Here is a 20,902-nt window from a genome sequence, read left to right on the forward strand (position 1 = left end):
GTCCCATTCTAGTAGGCCGATGTTCACCTACTCCTTTGTCTCTGTGCTTTAACCTTGTTTCTTCCTCTTACTCCTTTAGTATCTTCTCGCCTCACCCCCCACCCTCCAAGACCTGAATTCATCCATCTTGATCTCCTTACGCTAGCTTTCCTTTATCATGTCCCTTTCTATCCTGGCCCAGAAGCTCACCCACAATTCACTCCTTTCCTTCATCTCTGCTGTTTAGTGAATGACCACTAGTGTTTGTTAACAAATGTGATTGGACTACGAAGTGGCTTAACACAGGCTGAGGCATGGAGACCCATTCGTGTAGCCTTAAAAAATTTCAGGCAGTTGGCAAGTAAGAATTCTAAATAAAAATTGAAACTACCACCTGTATTTTTTCAGGCCGTTGATGCTCACTGCCATCAGCTGCATCCTCCCTATGGCACTGGTAAGTGTGGGAAGGGATGGTGACAGTTTTGGTGGGCTGCTGGATTTCTTTTTTCTGGGGGAAAAAATTCTGTTTGCGAGCTGTGTTATTAACTTGTCCCTGAGGGCTGGACAGCTTGAATCAACTGTAGGAGACTAAAAAGAGGAAGAAGCAACTGACCATGTTCGTGGGTTTCCGGGAGAACTGTTGTCAAGAGCAGAGGCTATTCACTGCGTGCCTTGATCCTTATATAAAATCAACATATCTTATGCATTATTTTTGAATAATAAACATATACGATCCAAGTGCTCTGGGATGTCAAGTAGTAACTGTTAAATTTCCTGAAAGTCTTAAAACATTTTCCCCAAAGATGGATGTTGGCTGTGTTAGAAAGGGTCTAGAATGTTGTATGTACTTACCATTTCCTTCAGTAGCTCTGGTATTTTAAGTTCTTTGTGGTCAGGAGATTAAGAAGAGGTAGGCTCAGGGACCTGTGATATAAAAAATCATTTTGCCACAGTCAGCTTTCTGCGTAGGGACCTAACGGAGAAAATATACAGCAGTAAATTTGAAATACAGGGTGGGGCAGCAAGTCAGAATTGCTGAAGTATAAGCCGATAACCAAATTGCTGCTGTTGTTGCCTTATCTAAGGTCTTGAAATCCTGCTGCTGTCTCCTTGTAATGAGTGGGTTGGAGGCCACGAGATTCAGAGGTTTTATCAAGGTGTTCTCCACTCTAACTGACAGTTTGATGTTTACACTATTTCATTTCTCTAGTCTCTGAAGCCCTTAGAACATGGAAGAAAGTGTCTCCAGAATATCTACTGAAATGCAGAGGTTGTGGACTTATGTACTACTGTTAACCAGTGAGGACCTCCTTGATGGCAACAAAGGCTAAAGCATTCTTGTACACTTTATTACATCTCTGTGAGAAAATCTTAGCATCATTGCCCAAATTCTGGATTTCCCACTGGTTCCCACTCCCTACCGCCCAAGTCCTCCTTATGAAGTAGGGATAGAATTGTGTAGCACACTTAATATATTGTTTATAAGAAACAGAAAGGAGAACTTGACTCCCAGCAGCTGTCTACTCCTTTAGATATCTATGCACAAGTGGTAACTACTGGACATGTTTTGAGGACCTGTATCAGGGAAATATCTTTTAAGCATCTGTCCCAAACATAGATTATAGAAGATGACAGAAGGTTTTTGTCTGCAACCTGTGGGATATATTGATGACCAGCAGTAAAGTCCTTTCTGGCATGCATGTAACTAAGGGCTTCCTGGAATAAAGATATGGGAACCACTTGAGGGTTTGAGGATTGTAAATGGAATGCAAAACCAAGCAAGATTGGATTGACAATGCAGAGCAGTGGTTAGGGTAAATGACAACAGAGGGCAATCCCACAGTTTTTTTCAATCTAGAAGGAAAGCTCCTTAGAGGCTCCTGACCCTAGGAACTGGTCAGGTTTGAGGATACAGGGAAAGAGGGAAAAAGGGCAGGGAAGATAGGCTGCTCTTGGCTTCTGCTCTTAACCTTATCTTTAACTCTGTAAAAGCCTTCTCTGGGCCACCAGAGACTCGAGGGAACCCTTCAGTCTTTGATGAACTTTATACCACTACCTGCCCTCCCTTCCCCACCTTGATCAGTCACATCCCTTCCCCAGCTCCCAGGAAAAGTAAAAGAGTTCTTATCTTTGGGGCTTATGTTCACACTGACCAAGGCTTTTAGACATGACTGTGATAACCCAAAGACAGGCTTGAGAGCTGTGCTTTGTGGAACAGCAACATTTAAGGAGCCAAAAGACTAGGAGCAGAGCATCTAGTGGAACACTAAGAAAGCTTGGTCTGGGAGGTCGAGAGAGAGCCAGAGAGCATTATAAAGTTAACTAGCATTATAGACCTGTATGGAAGTTGTATCTATTTATGCTGAAATTCACATTGTATGATCAGTTAACCTTTAGTCAAAACTATGTTAAAACTCTGAAGGAGGATTTTTCGAAAGGTCAGAGTGACTAATGCAGTAGCTTAAAGGTCAGCCTTTTGTTTATTGTAACATTTGTTTATGCAAGTTATTGCCATTATGTTAAATAAATTTGGCAAACTTTTCCGTCCTGACTTCTATTATGAAAAATTAAAACATACAAAGAAGTTTAAGGAATTGTATAGTGGACATCCATATACCTGTGATCAAGATTATACAGTTGCTAACCTTTTGCTACGTTTGTTTTGTTATATATCTAGCCATTGACCAATTTTATTTTTATACAGCTTTATTGAAGGATTATTTACATTCCATTAAATTCACCCATTGTAAAGTGTACCATTAGAAGAATTTTAGTAAATTTATACAACTATGTAACCATCACCACAATCTGAGTTATAGAATATTTTCATCATCTGGAAAGTTCCCATGTGTTGGTTAGTAGTCAGTCCCTGCTCACAGCCCCAGGCAACTAGTGATCATCTTTCTGTATGTATGGTTTTACCTTTTTTTTTTAGAAATTTCATATCAAAGGAATTATACAATATGTAGTCTTTTGTGTCCAGCTGCTTTCACTGAGCATAATGTTTTTGAGGTTCACCCATGTCATATTACATGTCAGTAGTGCTTTCCTTTTTATTGCTGAATTTTCTGTTGTATGGATATATTACATTTTTTTTATCCATTCATTCATCAGTTGTGGACATTGGGTTGTTTCCAGTTTGAAGCTATTCTGAAATAGGCTGCCATGACCATTCATGTCTAGGGCTTTAAATGGACATATGCTTTCATTTTTCTTGGATAGATATCTGGGAGTGGGATTGTTAGGTTGTAATATGTGTATTTAACGTTTTAAGAAACTGCCAAACTGTTTTCTGAGGTGACTACTATTTTACATTGCTGCCAGCATTCTGTAGGGGTTCCAGTTTCTCCACATTCTTGCTAGCTCTTGGTATTGACAGTCATTTGGATTATATTCATTCTAGTGAGTGTGAAGTGGTATCTTGTGGTTTTAATTTGCATTTCCCTTATGACTAATGATATTGAAGATCTTTTGCTTATTTACTGTTCATACATTTTTGGGGTGAAGTGTTCAAATCTTTCATCCATTTTTAAAAATTAGGTTGTCTTCTTGAGTTGCATGTGTTCTTTATAGATTCTGAATTAAATCCTTTATCAGATACATGATTTGTAATTATTTTCCCTCTGTGGCTTATCTCTTCCATTTTCTTAATGTCTTTGAAGAGTAGAAGTTTAATTCTGATGAAGTTCAGTTTATCAATGTGCTTTCATTGTCTTATGTAAGAAATCTTTGCCTAAGCCAAGGTTGCAAAGATTTTCTTGTAGAAGTTTTTAGTTTTACATTTAAATCTGTGAACTATTTTGAGTTAATTTTTGTGTGATATGAAGTGTCCAAGTTCTGTTTTGTTTTTGCATAATGATGTTCAGTTATTCCAGAACCATCTGTTGAATGTTTCCTCTCTTGAATTCCTTAGCACCTTTGTTTAAAATTAACCATAAATGTCTGAGTTTACTTCTGAATTTTATTCTGTTGCATTGATCTTTATGTCTGTTTTTAAGCCTGTATGTACCCTCCTGCCTTGATTACTATAGCTTTATAGTAAGTGTTAGAGTCAGATGGCATAAGTCCTCCAACTTTGCTCTTCTCTTTCAAGATTGCTTTGGATATTCTGGGTCATTTCCATTTCCATGGATTTTAGGATCAACTGTTAATGTGTGCCTCTTGCCCCCCACCCCCGAAAAAACCCTGCTTTGATTTTGATTAATTTTGATTGTCTTCAGTCTGTAGCTATGTTGTTCAGTATGGTGGCTATGAACACATGTAGCCATTGAGATTTGAAATGCGGCCATTTTGAATTGGTATATGCTGTGATTCTAAAATATAAGTGTACTTTTCGGGCACCTGTGTGGCTCGGTTGAGCGTCTGACATCGGCTCAGGTCATAATTTTCGCGGTTTGTAAATTCGAACCCCATATCGAGTTCATCGCTCTCAGTGCAGAGCCCACTTCAGATCCTCTGTCCCCCTCTCTCTCTCTGCCCCTCCCCGGCTCATGCTTTCTAAAAAATGAATAAATAAATAAAACATTTAAAAATAAAATAAAAGTGTACTTTGAAGATTCATATGAAAAAAAGGATGTAAGGGGCGCCTGGGTGGCTCAGTTGGTTGGGTGGCCAACTCTTGATTTCAGCTCAGGTCTTAATCTAATGGTTCATGAGATCAAGCCCCATATTAGACTCCGTGCTGACAACACGGAGCCTGATTGGGATTCTGTCTCTGTCTTTCTCTGCCCCCCACCCCGCCCCCCCACGTGCATGCTCACATGCTAGCTCTCTCTCAAATAAACTTAAAGAAAAAAGATGTAAAATAAAATAGTTCTTGAATAATTTTTTGTGGATTACCTGTTGAAATAATATTTCAGATATATTGGTCTAAATAAAATATATTACTAAAATACATTTCACCTGTTTAAAATTTTAGTTTTCATTTGTTTGCTGCTGTATAGAAATACGTTTGATTTTTGTGTATTGACTTTGTGTTTTGTTATCTCATAATTCATTTATTCTAGTAGTAGTTTTTGCATATTAGGATATTCGGAGTAAACAATCAATTTTATCTAAGAATAGAGACAGATTTGCTTCTTTTTCCAATCTTTATTTAATGTCTTTTTTTTCTTTTCTCTTTGCCCTATTGCCCTGGCTAGGGCCTCCAGTATAATGTTAAATGGTCAGGATGGTCATCTGTGCCATTTTCTTGATCTTAGCATTCAGTATAATGTTTTTTCATAGGTGCCCTATATCAGATTCAGGCAGTTCACTTTTTCTCCCTCACCTCTCAGGTAATTCACTTTTTGTCCTGATTTGCTGCAAATTTATATCTTGAATGAATTTTGTCAAATGGGTTTTCTGTGTCTGAAATGATCATTTTTTCCACCTTTATTTTGTTAATTCAATGAATTACAGTAGTTTTCACATGTTAAATCAGCTTTCCATTCCTTGGATAAACCTCACTTCATTATCATATATTGTCCTTTTTCTATATTGCTGGATTTAATTTGCTAAAATATTTGGATTGATTTTTGTGTTTATGTTCATAAGGGATACTGGTCTGTAATTTTCTTTCTGTTATATTTTTGTCAGATTTTTATATCAGGGTTATTATGTTAGCTTCATAAAATGAATTGGAAGAAGTATAACTTCCTTGAGTTTCTAAAAGTAAGATTGGTGTTGATAGAATTCAACAGTAAAAACTTATGGGCATGGGAATTTTGTGAGAAAATTTTTGATCATAAAGTCAATGTCTGTAGTAGATATAAGAGCTATTCTGTTTATCTTCTCTATTTTGTGTCAGTTTTGCTAAGTATTTTTCAAGAATCTTGTCAATTTCACCTAAGATTTAAATTTATTATCCCTTTTTCACCCATTATTGGTCATTTGTATTCTCTTTTTCTTAATCTAGCTAAAGTTTTTATCAATTTTATTGATCTATTTTTTTAAGTTTATTTATTTTGAGAGAAAGAGTATGCAAGTGAGGGGTGGGGGGCGGGGTGGGGGGAGGAATCCCAAGCAGGCTCTGCCCTGTCAGAGTGAGGCTTGGACTCATGAACTGTGAGATCATGACCTGAGCTGAAATCAAGAATTGGGTGTTTAACTCATTGAGCCACCCAGGCACCCCTTGTTGATTTTTTTGAAGAATCAACTAATGGGGTTTGTTAATTTTCTTTTTTTTTTTTTTTTTAAGTTTTTTAATATTTATTTTGAGAGAGTGAGAGCAAGGGAGGGGCAGAGAGAGGGAGAGAGAAAGAGGAAATCCCAAGCAGCTTCCACGCTGGCAACACAGAGCTTGGCACAGGGTTTGATTGAACTCAAAAACTGTGAGATCATGACCTGAGCTGAAATCAAGAGTCGGGCGCGTAACTGACTGAGCCACCCAGGCACTCCTGCTAATTTTCAATATTATTTGGTTTGGATTTCATTTATTTCTTGTTTTTTTTTTCTTTATTATTTTTTTCTTTTCACTTGCTTTAAGTTTTATCATCTTTTTCTAGTTTCTCAAGGGGGACTTAAGGATTTTATTTCCTAGTATAAACATTTACAGTTGTAAATTTCTCCCTGGCATCATGTTAGCTGCATCTCACCAAATTCTGTGGTATTTTCATTATTCAGTTCAAGACATTTTCATTTTTTCTTTCTTTCTTTCTTTCTTTCTTCCTTTCTTTTTTTTTTTTAGTGTTTGTTTATTTTTGAGAGAGAGAGGAGCACACACAAGCGGGAGAGGGGCAGAGATAGAGGGAGACACAGAATCTGAAGCAGGCTCCAAGATGGGAGCTGTCAGTGCCTAGCATGACACAGGGCTTCAACCCACAAACTGTAAGATCATGACCTGAGCTGAAGTTGGACACTTAACTGACTGAGCCACCCAGGCGCCCCTCAAAACATTTTCTAATTTCTCTTGTGATTTATTTTTTTTTCTTTCTTTAAAAAAAAAATTTTTTTTTAGTATGTTTTTATTTTTGAAACAGAGAGAGACAGAGCATGTGCAGGGGAGGGGCAGACAGAGAGGGAGACACAGAATCCGAAGCTAGCTCCAGCCTCTGAGCTGTCAGCACAGAGCCCGACGCAGGGCTCAAACTCGTCAATCACGAGATCGTGACCTGAGCAGAAGTCGATGCTCAACCTACTGAGCCACCCAGGCGCCCCTCTCTTGTGATTTCTTATTTGACACACCAGTTCTGCTCAGAAGTATGTTCTTTAATTTCCAAATATTTGCTACAGAAAAGGGCATTCTTGGCAGAGAACAGTTAGCAAAGTGCATGGGGATGCTAGAATCACTTGGTCTGTTGCTGGACTCCAGGGCACAATGGTTCTGATGACTTCCACTAAGGGCTTCAGGTTTGTCTTGTCAGTACTGGAAAGCAGTGATGGGTTTTAAGCAGTGTGGGAACTGATCTTGGCAAGATGTAACAGCTCTGTAAGAGCTGTCTTAATACTTTTCAGTCAGGGTTTCAGGAAGGTAATCCTAAAGGTTATGGAGTGGAGGGGTCCAGACAATAGTACTAATAGGTTGCTAATTTCTTGATCAAAACAGTGTAGCAAGGGTTCATCTTGATTCTGCTGGAAGATTCTGTTCTCCACAATTGAAAATATAGAGAAGAATGGAAGACTCCCCAGTTGTGAAGTATTGACTCTGATAGATTCTGAATAACTCTTTGATCATTAGACAGTAATGGCATGAAAACTCAGGGAGTTCTTTCCTGCGAGAGTTTAGCTGTTTGTACTCTTTAATGTTTTAATATCCTCCCCAAGGTTTGTCTTGGCCCTTTTGTGGAAAATGGCTTAAATAGTGCCCCTGCCCCCAACACACATCCTTTTCTGCCCCCAAATCACCTCTGGTTGCTTCCTCTGAGATACTGCTGGGGTGTGTGTGCAGTCAGTTCTCTCTTGTGACCCCAAATCAGGGATGAGGTAGCCTCACTGCTGAGACTCCTTTTTTTAGCATAAATTCTTCTAGGTCCTCTTCTTCTACCCCTGTGCTGTTTTTGCCAGAGAGCCTTTTGGAACCTGACTTCCCTATAGATTCCCTGGTGTCCATTATAGGGCAAGGTGCAGTCACACTGCATTTTGCTTAAATTGTCTCTGGGTGTCTTCAGGCTTATATTGGATTATTGAGGGAAAGAATCCCTGATTTTCTGTGATACACTGTGGACACAATATGGGCCATTTTCACACCCCCATCTGTGACTTAGGGATCACAGTAGCACTTCCTGCAGAAGGCTAGTGGGGGGTGCATACAGCTGACGTGTGTGTGCCTACTATCTTGTATATATTGACGTATTCTTGGCTGTTGGCACTGAAAGAATAGATTCCTATCACTCCACTGTCAGTTCCATAAAGTGCTAGATGTATCTTCTCTTCACATAATCTGTTCTCACCAAAACTCAAATCTGCTGGGATATTCTGAGCTGGTCATTAGTGGATTTGCAGTCATTAATAAAATTTCTGTTTCAACAGAGGGCCAGATTTTCCATAGGTGGGCTGCACCTGGTGTGCTAATTCTGAGGTTTTGTTGTTGCTGTTAGTGCTGTTCAAATCAAGGGATCAGACGAGGTAGAGTGTTAACATTCTGTTTCTTAAGGAAGGTTGAAGAATTCCATCTTGAAAATCCACAGATTACAGACATGATATCATTTAATAATTGGTGTCATTGAGTGGTCCCCCTGTGTCCAGTAAAGTTCAGGATTCTGTGGATGAGAGGCAGCCTGACCCCTGTCTCAGCTTAAAGGCTTCACCTAAGCCATCAATGGTGAGAAAGGGGAGGTGGCTGTTAGACATGGCCAGGACTTCTCTGGGTTTCCCAGATGGTTTCATACCACAGCATGGCAAGACATTTAGAAGTCAGGACAGACGATGGTGTAGGTCTGACTGGGCTCCATTAGGTAAGAGATGATAGAAAAGGCTGTGAGGAGGTCATCCAAAAACAGTATCACTGTCAGGTTTTTAAGAAAGTTTGTAGCCAGGAGCTACATTCAAGACCATTATTTAAGTTTAAACTGTATGTTTTGTCTCTTTTCATTTTGTGATAGTGGTTTGCTGTGGATAAATAGTTTTGTTATGGCTACAGTGAGGAGAAATGTCAGTTATAATTCAGGAATCCTAGACCTAAAGTCTCCATGGTCCTCAACAAGAAAATACTACAGCAACATGCCTGAGTCTGATGCCTCTTCCCATTCATGGAACAGAAGTGGGGACCCCCATCCTTAGTGAAGTGTGCTGTCTTGAGACCTGGGTTTTCTCCAGATGTTCCTGGGCTGCAAGACAGAAAGGCATTCACTCAGTGCACAACCTTTGATGCTGATTATGCACTGGGACATGCCCTTGCTTAGTAAGTTGCATCTGTCTCCTTTCAGGAGTAACTTGAGCTCTAGGAGCAGGGGTTGCAAGTTGGTCACTGTGTCTCCCCTCTCTGCAGTTCTTATTTGTGGACCAAGCATGTACTACCTTACGGTTCCTTGGTAGCTCCAGTTTAAAGACTCAGTCCAGTAAACAGAGTACTAAGGTTCTGTGTGTTCTCTTAGCTCCCTGGCCTCAAGTGTGCTTCTCGTTTCTCCTTGATTTAGTGGCACCCTCCTGCTCTGCAGTGCTCTCTCTGGGAAGCCTCATCTAGACCTCCAAACACAACCCCATCTTCTGTGGCCCTACCCTACTCTTGACAACCTCAGGCTGTTCCTTTTTGTAACTAGTCTGCTTCCCCTATTAACAGGATATTGTGGCTATAACATGTACATGCTATCTTACTACTGGCTTATTTAGCCTAATATTAAAATATGAACTTCTTCCTATGTCAAACTTATTTCTGTAACATCCTTTTCAATGACTGCATAGTTCATTGCATGGATATGTCATATATTATTTACCTAGTTCCTTTTTATTAGACATTTAGGTTATTTTTAATTTTTTACTCTTGTAAAACACTGTGGTACACCTATCCTCTATGATCTCTTCAGAAAAATTTACAGAAGTAGAATTGCTAGCTCAAAGCACTTCTGAGACTCTGTGACAGCCATAACCAGTGTGCTTGAAAAACATTTTTTTTTTAATTTTTTTGTTTATTTTGAGGGAGAGACAGACAGAGTCTGAGCAGGGGAGGGGCAGAGAGAGAGATACAGAATCCAAACAAGGCTCCAGGCTCTGAGCTGTCAGCACAGAGCCCGATGTGGGGCTCAAAGTCAGGAACTGCAAGATCATGACCTAAGTCGAAGGCAGACGCTTAACCAACTGAGCCACCTAGGCACCCTTTTTTTTTAAATTATTATTTTTTCAATGTTTGTTTATTTTTGGGAAATAACAAGTGTGCTTTAAAAGGTAGGGGCCACAAAGACTGCCCATAGACTTTTTTCCCCCCAGTTTATTATTTTGAGAGAGTGAGAGAGAGAGAGAGAGAGCGCGTGTGCACATGCAGGAGGAGCAGAGAGAGGTAGAGAGAGAGAATCCCAAGCAGAATCCGCACTTGTAAGCACAGAGCTTGATGTGGGGCTCAATCTCATGAACAGTGAGATCATGACCTGAGCTGAAATCAAGAGCCAGACACTTAACTGACTGAGCCACCCAGGTGCCCCAAGGCTTTTAAATCTTCCTGCATTCAGGGCTCATTGGTTGGCAGGAATTTGGAGATTTTATACAGGTGTGTGTTGTTTTGCTGGAATTATACAAGAAGTCCAAGCCTAGAGATTTTCTGCAAGTAATGGGCCTAACTAGAGGTGCACTTCCCATGTGTGGCCTCCTACAGCAGCTTGAGGGAACATAGACCACTTTAGAGAACACAGCTTTTTTGCTTAAATTGAACACTGGATTGTTAACTGTAGACAGGGAGGTTTTGCTTAAGATTCAATTCAGATTGATTTCTTGGAAGGGTCATTAATGAAAACAAAGAAAAGTTAAAGAGATCTGGGAAATCACTAAGGTCATAAGAGTCTGAACTTAAAAGATGAAGCAGAGAACCAAGAGGAAGAATTTGGAAGTCAAGCCTGGGCCTGCTATAGACATGAATGTGTATGCACTTCTCAAAATGTGAAGCTCTGTGAAAGAAACTACAGTTGTAATTTGATTTTTTTTTTCTTTCTTCTTTTTAGGTATCTCATTCAGTTGCTAAACTTATATTAGTTAATTTCCACTGGCAAGTTGCAGAGATACTGGACAGGTAAGGTGTTTGGAGGAAGAGACATGGCATTGCCCATAGCTTCTTTCTCTGCCCACCCACCCAGTGGTGATTATGTTTTGGAGTATATCCTTGCAATGTGCATATTATATATTTAAAACACTGGATCATATTGTATATCCTTTTTTCCTCTCTGTATATGGTGAATATTTTTCCATGTTTGCATTATATTTTTTTCTACCTCAGTTTTATTGCTGGCTTAGTATTTTATCACATAGATGTTCCATGCTTTTTCCTAACTCCTGTTGTAGACAGTGAAGTTAGTTCAGTTTTTTTATGCCTTTTTAAATTTGTAATCAGTGCCCTTCTAGATAACACTTGCCAACATCTCCATTTGTTTCTTTTGGATATATCAAGTGAGGAATGCAACATACTTTTGAATATTACCTTCAGAAAAGGTGGGCCAGCTTACCATCAGAACCAGAGCTCTTGGCTCTGATCTTCAAGTCTTGAGGTATCCTGGAAGTTCTCAGGAGGAGGGGTTTCTCCTCCTCCTGCACCCTCTGGGACGAGTCCCTGTGTCCCACCTTCATAGGCATGTGCTTCTTTCTAGCTTAGGGTTTCTTATCCTCAGCACTCCTGCCATTTTGGGATAGATAACTCTTTGTCATGGGGACACTGTTCTGTGAGTTGTAGGAGGTTTGGCAGAATCCACTTGAAAAGACAAAATAACAATAAAAAATGTGCAAGGGGCGCCTAGGTGGCTCAGTTGGTTAAGTGTCCAACTCTTGGTTTTGGCTTAGGTCAGGATCTCACAGTTCTTGAGCTTGAACCTGAGCCCCACATTCAGCCCCACTGCTCCTATCAGTGCAGAGCCTGCTTGGGATTCTCTGTCTCCCCCCCCCCCCCGCCCCTCCCGCTCCCCCCCCCAAAAATAATAAACTTTAAAAAAATGGGCAAAATACCAAACAAGCATTTCACAGAAAAGAAAGCTCAAATGACCATTAACATGAAAAGATACTCAACCTTCATAATAATCTGGCACACTGAAATTAGCACCCCCAGTATGTGAAATCAAAAAGATCAGCAGATACTGCCAAATAACCCCTAGAGAACAAAACTGCCACTGGTGAGAATCACTGGTTGCCGCTCCTGCCCTTTCACACCACAGTGAGTCTTTTTTTGAATGGTGTGATCCATTTATCTTCAGAGGAAGGAAGGTCATACCTTTCCTTTTCCAGGCTAAACATAACTGGGATGGCTGTACCCACTGGAGCAGCGTAGCTCACTCAGGAAGGAGCACGTGTGCTCCTGATCCCACCCACTGCATTCTCACTCTCACTCTCTATCCTTAAGAGCCGAATACATTTAGATAGACTTCTGTGTGAACTTCCATTGTCTGCAGTGCTGTTTCTACTACTCACAATTCTGGAACCATGTAGGTTCCAGCAGTGGGGTACCTCTCACTGCCCAGACTCTGTAGCCTAACTTGGGAAAGGACAAGATGGCTGCAGATATTAAGGTTACTAGCGTGAGAAGTAGGAATAAAAGCAGTGGAAGGGAGGCATTCTAAGTGAAATAAGGAAGTCACACTTACATGAGACATTGTTCCCTGCTCAGATTCCTGATTTTTGGGTAATGCATTTTCCTGGGTTTTGTGTGGCACTTTCATTGCCACAGGATAATTGTTTTTATTTTTACTTTTTAAAATTTATTTATCTTGAGAGAGAGTGTGTGTGAGTGAGGGAGGGGCAGAAAGGGAAAGAGAGAATTCCAAGCAGGGATTCTCTTATGTTATGCTGATAGCACAGAACCTGACACGGAGCTTGATCCCACAACCATGAGATCATGACCTGAGCCAAAATCAAGAGTCGGACACTTGACTAAGCCACCCAGGCACCTGTTTTTATTTTTATTTTTTTAACATTTATTTTAGAGAGAGTGAAAACAAGTTGGGGAGGGTCAGACAGAGAGGGAGACAGAGGATCTAAAGTGGGCTCTGCCTTGACAGTAGAGAGCCCAGTGTAGGGCTCGAACTCATGAGCCGTGAGATCACGACCCAAGCCAAAGTTTGATGCTTAACTGACTGAGCCACCTAGGCGCCCCTTTTTTTAAAAAAATTTTATTTATTTGTATTTTTATTTTTTTATGTTTATTTTTGAGAGAGAGAGAGCACGAACAGGGGAGGGGTAGAGAGAGGGGAGACACAGAATCTGACGCAGACTCCAGGCTCTGAGCTGTCAGCACAGAGCCTGATGCGGGGGCTCGAACTCAGGAATGGTGAGATCATGACCAAAGTCAAATGCTTAACCGACTGAGCCTCCCAGGTGCCCCTGTTTTTATTTTTAAATGTATATATTTCATACCTCATTCCCAATTTTGATTATGAAATACTAATTTTTCAAAAATGTATGTGCACACGTGATAATGTATAGGTTTTAAAGAATGATTAAGCAAACACATTTAAGTGTCCATTCAAATAAGAAGTGGACATTTTATTCTGAAGCTTCTGGTGGCAGTTCCTGCTTAGCCACACCCCCTTCCTTCTCTGAAGCAACCAGTATCTTGAATTCAGTATTGATCATTTTCTTATTTATTCTTTTTAATTTTTTTTTTTTTTTTTTAATGTTCATTTTTGAGACAGAGCATGAATGGGGGAGGGTCAGAGAGAGAGGGAGACACAGAATCCAAAGCAGGCTCCAGGCTCTGAGCTGTCAGCACAGAGCCCGACACGGGGCTCGAACTCACAAACCGTGAGATCATGACCTGAGCCGAAGTCGGATGCTCAACCGACTGAGCCACCCAGGCGCCCCTCTTATTTGTTCTTAAATTATATATCCTTTACTTTTGGATGTTTTTAGAACTTTACAGACATGGAATCATGCTGTCTGTATTCTTAAACTTTTTAAATTAACAAGGTTGCATCTTAAGACATCCTATCCATATTCCTGTCAACATTTGTGACTGTGAATTTTAGTTTTTTGTTGTTATAAATAATGCAGCTCTGAAAACTCATGTGTATGACCGCTAGTGTCATATAATTTTTCTAGGGTTGAGTGTAGGAAGTGAGTTACTGGGCAATAGGGTGTGTGTTTCTTTAGCTTTGCTAAATGACAAAATGTTTCCAAAGTGATTGTACCATGTTATATGCCCACCAGTGGTATGAATGTTCCTGATACTGTCACCCTTGAAGTTTTACAATCTGGTGGGTGGGTATAAATGGCATCTAATTGTTTTTAATTTCAGTATCCCAGATTATTATGGAGGTTGAGCATCTTTTCTCGTTCATGGCCGTTTGTGCTTTTTTTTCCTATGAAATGCTTGTTCTGTCTTTGTTTTTTATTGTTATTTTGTCTTTTCAAATGGATTTGTAGAAAATTTGCTTTTATTTATTCTGAGTATCAGTCTTTTGCCTGTTATGTATGTATTGAGTTACCTTCTATTTATTTATATAGCCGGGTTTTTCACTTTATGGTGTGTTCTGATGAACTGATATCCTTTTTTTTTTTTTTTTTTTTTTTTTTTAAGTTTACTTATTTATTTTGAGAGAGAGGGGTGGGGACAGGGACAGAGAGCTGAGAATCCCAAGCAGGCTTTGCACTGTCAGCTTAGAGCTCGATGTGGGGCTCGAGCTCGTGAACCACCAGATCATGACCTGAGCCGAAGTCAGATGCTTAACCAACTGAGCCACCCAGGCACCCTGAACTGACGTTCTTAAATGTAACATAATATTTCAGAGTTTTCCTTTATGCTTTTTTTTTTTAATTTTAATTAAGTTTTTATTTATTTAAGTAATCTCTACACCCAATGTGGGGCTCGAACTCATGGCCCCAAGATCAAGAGCCACATGCTTCTCCCCGATGAGCCAGCCAGGAACCCTGTATACTTTTTTCTGTGCCCTTTTTTTTTTTATGTTTATTTATTTTTTAGAAAGAGAAAGAAAGAGTGCCCTCAAGCAGGGGAGAGGCCAAGAGAGGGAGAGGGAGAATCCCAGGCAGGCTCCACTCTGTCAGTGCAGAGCCTGAGTTGGGGCTCGATCCCACAAACCGTGTTATGAAACCTAAGCTGGAATCAAGAGCTGGCTGCTAAACCAACTGAGACACCCATGTGCCCTTTTTTTATTTTATTTTTTGAAGATTTTATTTTTAAATAATCTCTACGCATAGCGCAGGGCTCGAACCCACAGCCAAGAAGATCAAGAGTTGCATACTTTACTGACTGAGCCAGCCAGGCACTTCTGCATTTTCTATGTCTTAAGATATCATTCCCTGTTCTGAAGACACAGAGCTGTTTGCTTATATTTCATGAAAGGGATTGAAAACAGATATGGTATTTCATAAGTATTTTTCTTATAGTTTCGTATCTTTGAAGCAGGGTTATTATTCTCATACAAATTGAGAACTAAAAAGTTGAAAGAGGAAAAAGTATTTATACAAAGGAAAAGGAAGCTTGGTTCTGTCAGACAGTAATTAGAGACAAAGACACTTTAGTGCAACTGCAGCACTTGTTGATGTCTTCTGATTTTGTTCACAGGTTAAAATGCTTATCTTCATTTCTGATTCCCTTTATTTCTGCTTGTATTTTGCAGATACAAGTCTAATTCTGCTCAGCTGCTTGTTGAGGCTCGAGTTCAGCCCAGTCCCTCGAAACATGTGAGTGTCTCCCATTTGAGCAAGGCTTCTCCTGACACACATGGCTCTTGCTGTGGCTTAAGGTGTTATTGAGAACCATCTTGCTTTGTTTCTGGTACAGCATGCCTGAGATTTTTGTTCCAACATGGACCTAAATCTTCCATTTCCATTATAGTTGGAAGAGTTTCCTCATGGATGGAGAATAAATCATTGCCAGTCCTGGGGCCCTCTCCAGCCTCACCTTGCTCTTTACACTTACACACAGCCTGCGTTCCATTCCTGCTGGGTTCTTTGGTGTTCCCAAGCTTACTGCACGCCTCTTTGACTCTTCTCATGCTATCCCCAGCTTGGAATGTTCAGACCCTGTCCCCATCTTTGTCTGTGGGAGTGGAACTCATTTTTTAAAGACCCAAATTGAGCTCTCTCTCACAAAGCCTGTCTCCCGTGATCTCTCCTCTCCAAAATCCTCTAGTTATGCCTTGAAGTCTTTGCGTGTGTGATGTACCGACTCACTCATCCTTTCAGCTCCCCTACCACACTGTGTGTGCTTTAAGGATAGGAACTATATCTTACAGTGTGCATGGCAATTTCCTGTGTATTTAGGAGTTAGCAAATATTTTCAAATAAATAAGGCCATGTTGGAAACACTCTTTAGGAGGAATAATTGGGGCTCAAATTGCCACTTCAGTAGTTCTTGGGAGAACATTTCTAGGAGCATACTAGATAAACATGAGAATACGGTCTTTTTCTTCAAATTGTTTTTTGTATTCCCAGTGAGCTAACCAAGAACCTAATAGTGGACTTTTCCATCAGTTTGTGGCTTGGGCCAGGGGTCCCCACATTGTCTTTGTCTGTCAGTTTGTGTAGCATGGCATGGATTCTGGAGTTCAAGCTTTGCAGTTATTTGCCCACATCCTAGAAGGTTTCTTTCCTAGTAGGAGCCTTCCTCATCCTCTAAATTAATTGTACTCGACATCTCTGCAGTATGCTAAGGATGAGTTGTGACTTAGTAAAAGCTGTAATATTTTGTGTTTTGGGCATTAATAATGGGGAAAGCACTGTCTTTGACAAGTAAACCTGCAGTGGGACTATTAGAAGCTTTACACACTCAGCTCAGCCTCTAAGAGCCTCTATAGTACTTGTTGAGGGACAGCTGTGTTCATCAAATGGGGCAGTTTATAAAAGAACCCAGTAGCCTCTAAAAGCAGAAGTTGAACTGAATGACCTCTAAGGACCTTGGCAATTTGGAAATCCTGAGCTTTTCAGCCTGACATTACAAACTACTGTAAGTTTTCCATTCAGCCTTCCTCTGCCTCTCTGAATCCGAGAGATTGTCCAGGGCGAACACTCAGGCACCATCTCCTTTAGGAAGTCTTCCTCATCTATGCTTTCTGTTCAGAACTCTTGGGACCCGTAGAGCCCACACATTTCAGTTGAGCTCTAACACTTGTTGCAGGGTCAGAATCACTTCCCAAAGACCTAGCTGTGTGAGGCACCCCTGTGGCCTCCCAGACTCTAGAGGCTCCTCTTTACTCATTCTGTTCCGCCTCTCCCCAGGTTCCCACAGCCCACCCTCCTCACCACTGCGCAGTGTGTATGCAGTTTGTGCGGAAGGAAAACCTACTTTCTCTGGCCTGTCAGCACCAGTTTTGCCGTAGCTGCTGGGAGCAACACTGCTCAGTACTTGTCAAGGACGGTGTGGGTGTAGGTGAGTTTGCCACAGAATTTGTAAAAGGCTAGCATGAAGTATTTATCTTCAACTCTGCCCCTTTAGGTACTCAGGTCAGCTGCGTGTTTTCTTCTGAGGCTGATTGAGGTTTTTATTGTCAGAACCATTGGTTCCCATTGGTTCAAGCTTGGAACCAACCAACAGGTTGATTGGTTGAATAGTCGCAAGGTTTTTCTCAGTCCTGAACAAAATGAGATGATTAAGGCTATTGTTTGGGCATATATGTAAACATTAGTGTGAGTGCAAGGCTCCTTTTTGGGAGAACTGTCCTTAAGCTGCCTACCCTATCTTGATAGCCCAAGTGGCAACCATAACTCAGAAACACTCAGAGATTGCTGCTATTTAGGTAGCATAATTCAGATTTGGTGATTGGTTCTAGGAGTATTTGTTAGAATATGACTTGATATTGGATCTAACTTAGCATCACATTAATGGTGTCTGCAGAATCTCATTGTGTTGGGTAGAAATCACTTGCACATAATATTAAACATCACAAAATGAAATTGTTAGCCAAGAACCATATAGGTTTTTTTTTAATGTTTATTTTTGAGAGAGCGTGCACTTGCACGAGTGGAGGGGCAGGGGAGGAGTTGGGCAGAGAGAGGAAACAGAGGATCCAAAGTGGGTTCAAACTCCCAAACAATGAGGTCATGATCTGAAGTTAGACACTTAACCAACTGAGCCATCCAGGTGCCCCTAGGATTTTTCTTTTCTTTTTTTTTTTAATTAAGTTCTGTGCCCAGTCGGGGCTTTAACTCACGTCCTCGAGGTCAAGAGTGGCATGCTCTACCAACTGAGCCAGCCAGGTGCCCAAAGTACTGTATAGGATTTTTTAGATGATACTGCCTTTTTAATGGTGCTATTTATTTGTGATTTATATGTAATTTGAGAGAAATCTTAGTTGCATCATTGTAAACATATTAATTTCTCTCTCTCTCTTTTTTTTTTTTTAATACATTCTGTGGCTTCAAGGGTTTCCTATAAGGAATCCTATATGGAATTTGTTGGTTGAACTCAGTGGGGAAATATATTCTTGTTGTGTCTTCTGCGACGCAGTTGTCCATCGTGTTGCCTTTGTTCAACAGGAGTCTCTTGCATGGCTCAGGACTGCCCACTGCGAACACCAGAGGACTTCGTGTTTCCATTGCTGCCCAATGAAGAATTGAGAGACAAATACAGGCGCTACCTCTTTAGGGACTATGTGGAGGTATGACCAGCCCCTGTTGTGCCTCTGTCTTCCTGGACCTACTTCCCATCCATTCTCATCACAGTTACTTTGTAGACTAAGCTGCCATTAGGTGCTGTATTTTTTTTTTTTAATGTTTATTTATTTTTGAGAGAGAGACAGAATATGAGTGGGGGACGGAGCAGAGAGAGAGGGAGACACAGAACCCGTAGCAGGCTCCATCTCTGAGTTGTCAGCACAGAGCCTGACGCTGGGCTCAAAATCACACACCATGAGAGATCATGACCTGAGCCGAAGTTGAACGCTTAACTGACTGAGCCATCCAGGCGTTCCTACATGCTGTAATTTGAAGAAAGAGCTGCACAGCTTTTTAAAAGTTTAGAAACCACTAAAGTGGTAGTGAAAGAACATACGCCCTGGAGTCAGACTGACAATAACGTGAATCCCACGTCTCTTACTTCCTCACTGTGTAGGCTTTGACCCATTATTTTACCTCTCTGAACCTTGATTTTCTCTGATAGAATGGTCAGGCGTGCTCACCTTCTACCCAGCTGCTTAACAAGCTGTTGTATGTCAGGGGATGAACATGAGTCATGGAGATCTCAGGAGTTGCTCTTGCATTTGGTTCCCTGTGTGATTTAGCACAAAGAAGGGGTATTGCTTCTTGTGCAGTTTAAAAACCTGTCCAGAATTCCAGCGTTTGGAGTCCATCCCCTCCATTGGGCTTCCAGTTGAGACTTGCTGCTTTCATGCAGCACAGTTTTCATCTTTGTCTTTTGTGCCTGAGCTTACTGGATTGACTCATCTCGGTCTTCCCATGCACGTGCTGTGGGATAAGCAGTGCCTTGTTCTTTGTGTTGTTTGCTGCCTTTGGTACATGCGTGAGGGTCATCGAGCCTTTCAGAGTTTTTGTTTCTAGGGAAAATTGGTGTGTGATGTAATAATTCAGTATTTGTATATGTTATAAAGTGATCACCACAGTAAGTCACCATATAATTGACCCCCTTCACCCATTTTACCCATCCCATAACTCCCTTCCCCTTTTTGTTTTGTGTTTGTTCATTTTGTTTTTTAGATTCTGCCTATAAGTGAAATCATATGGTATTTGTCTTTCTTCGTCTTACTTCACTTAATATAATACCTTCAGATGCACAGCTGATTGGGCTGCGTTCCTTTCCAGACCTGGTACCTGTGCACTTTCATCTCACAGACACAATTCTGTATTCCATTTTGTGATCTAGCCTTAAGTCATTCCAGTGATTTGCTATCTAGTTTTAGCTGAACGTTAGAGGTCTTCAGTATCTACCTAATGCTGTTCCTTGTGGCATCCTTTCTGAATTCCTATAGCCCTTTGATGGAAGTCATCAGCTGGAAGAACAGAAGGTGTTTGAGCTCTCAGGGAGGTCTGATTTGGAAGCAGTGACTAGGGGATGTCCTCATTGTTTCCCCTTGGTGTGTTCACAGAGTCATTACCAGCTCCAGCTGTGCCCTGGTGCAGACTGCCCCATGGTTATTCGGGTACAGGAGCCTAGAGCTCGCCGAGTACAGTGCAATCGGTGCAACGAGGTCTTCTGGTAAGAGTGAGTGTGAGTGCTGAGCAACCCTGGGCTCCTGCCTTGTCCTCCTCCAAAGCACCACTGCTGTTGCTGTGGGTGAGGGTGGGACCGGGAAAGATAGGGTCTTAGAGCCTAAACAGCAGCTCTGCTCCAAGTGGGCTCCACTTGGGCAGTGCTCCAAGTATGTACCTAGCATCTCACCTCCCATGGGATGTTTGACAGTGCTCAGAGACAAAAAAAGTGGCACAGATTCTTGGAGACTATGCTGTGGTTTATGCTGCTAAGACTCATGGCACAGAGATTGTGTCTATGTGGGGGTGTATTTGCCTGCACAGATAATCCCATATCCCAAATCCCTGTATTTGAAAGCAACAATCTTCAGCATCTGAATCTTTCTCCATGTTGGCCTGCGTAGGTTAATTTTAAAACACTGTAATTCATAAAAGTAGTTTACATCTACTTGGAGTTTATTCCATTTGATAGATATGGGAATAGCTAACGTGTACTGAAGGCTTACCATGGGAAAGACACTATTCTCATCATGTCAACTTCATTGTCACAACTCTGTACAATTGATACCATTACCCTTATGTTCTTGGGGAAGAAATGGAGGTGTGCAAGGCAATGGCAGAGCCATAATTTAGGTCCATATCTATGTCTGTCCCTAATCATGCCTCCCTAGAAGATTCATGGTAGCGCTTCAGAGAAACTACATGGAAAGTGTGTGTG

The 20,902-nt window shown here is 41.0% G+C and overlaps 1 protein-coding gene across 3 annotated transcripts in view; it reads left to right on the forward strand.

The window, feature by feature from the left end:
• Positions 1 to 20,902, forward strand: part of ARIH2 (ariadne RBR E3 ubiquitin protein ligase 2) — a 48,862-nt gene that overhangs the window by 18,492 nt on the left and 9,468 nt on the right. For 2 of the 3 annotated variants that reach the window (XM_060633649.3, XM_060633650.3), the window contains exons 4-8: positions 11,046 to 11,113; positions 15,660 to 15,723; positions 17,260 to 17,410; positions 18,517 to 18,638; positions 20,082 to 20,191. In XM_060633649.3, coding sequence (XP_060489632.1) covers positions 11,046 to 11,113; positions 15,660 to 15,723; positions 17,260 to 17,410; positions 18,517 to 18,638; positions 20,082 to 20,191 — 515 coding nt within the window. Of the gene's footprint in view, positions 1 to 387; positions 434 to 11,045; positions 11,114 to 15,659; positions 15,724 to 17,259; positions 17,411 to 18,516; positions 18,639 to 20,081; positions 20,192 to 20,902 lie in introns of all 3 variants that reach the window. The other variant, XM_060633652.3, reaches the window with a different exon arrangement.

Source organism: Panthera onca, chromosome A2, assembly GCF_046562875.1.
Source record: "Panthera onca isolate mPanOnc1 chromosome A2, mPanOnc1 haplotype 2, whole genome shotgun sequence".
Taxonomy (NCBI): Eukaryota; Metazoa; Chordata; class Mammalia; order Carnivora; family Felidae; genus Panthera; species Panthera onca.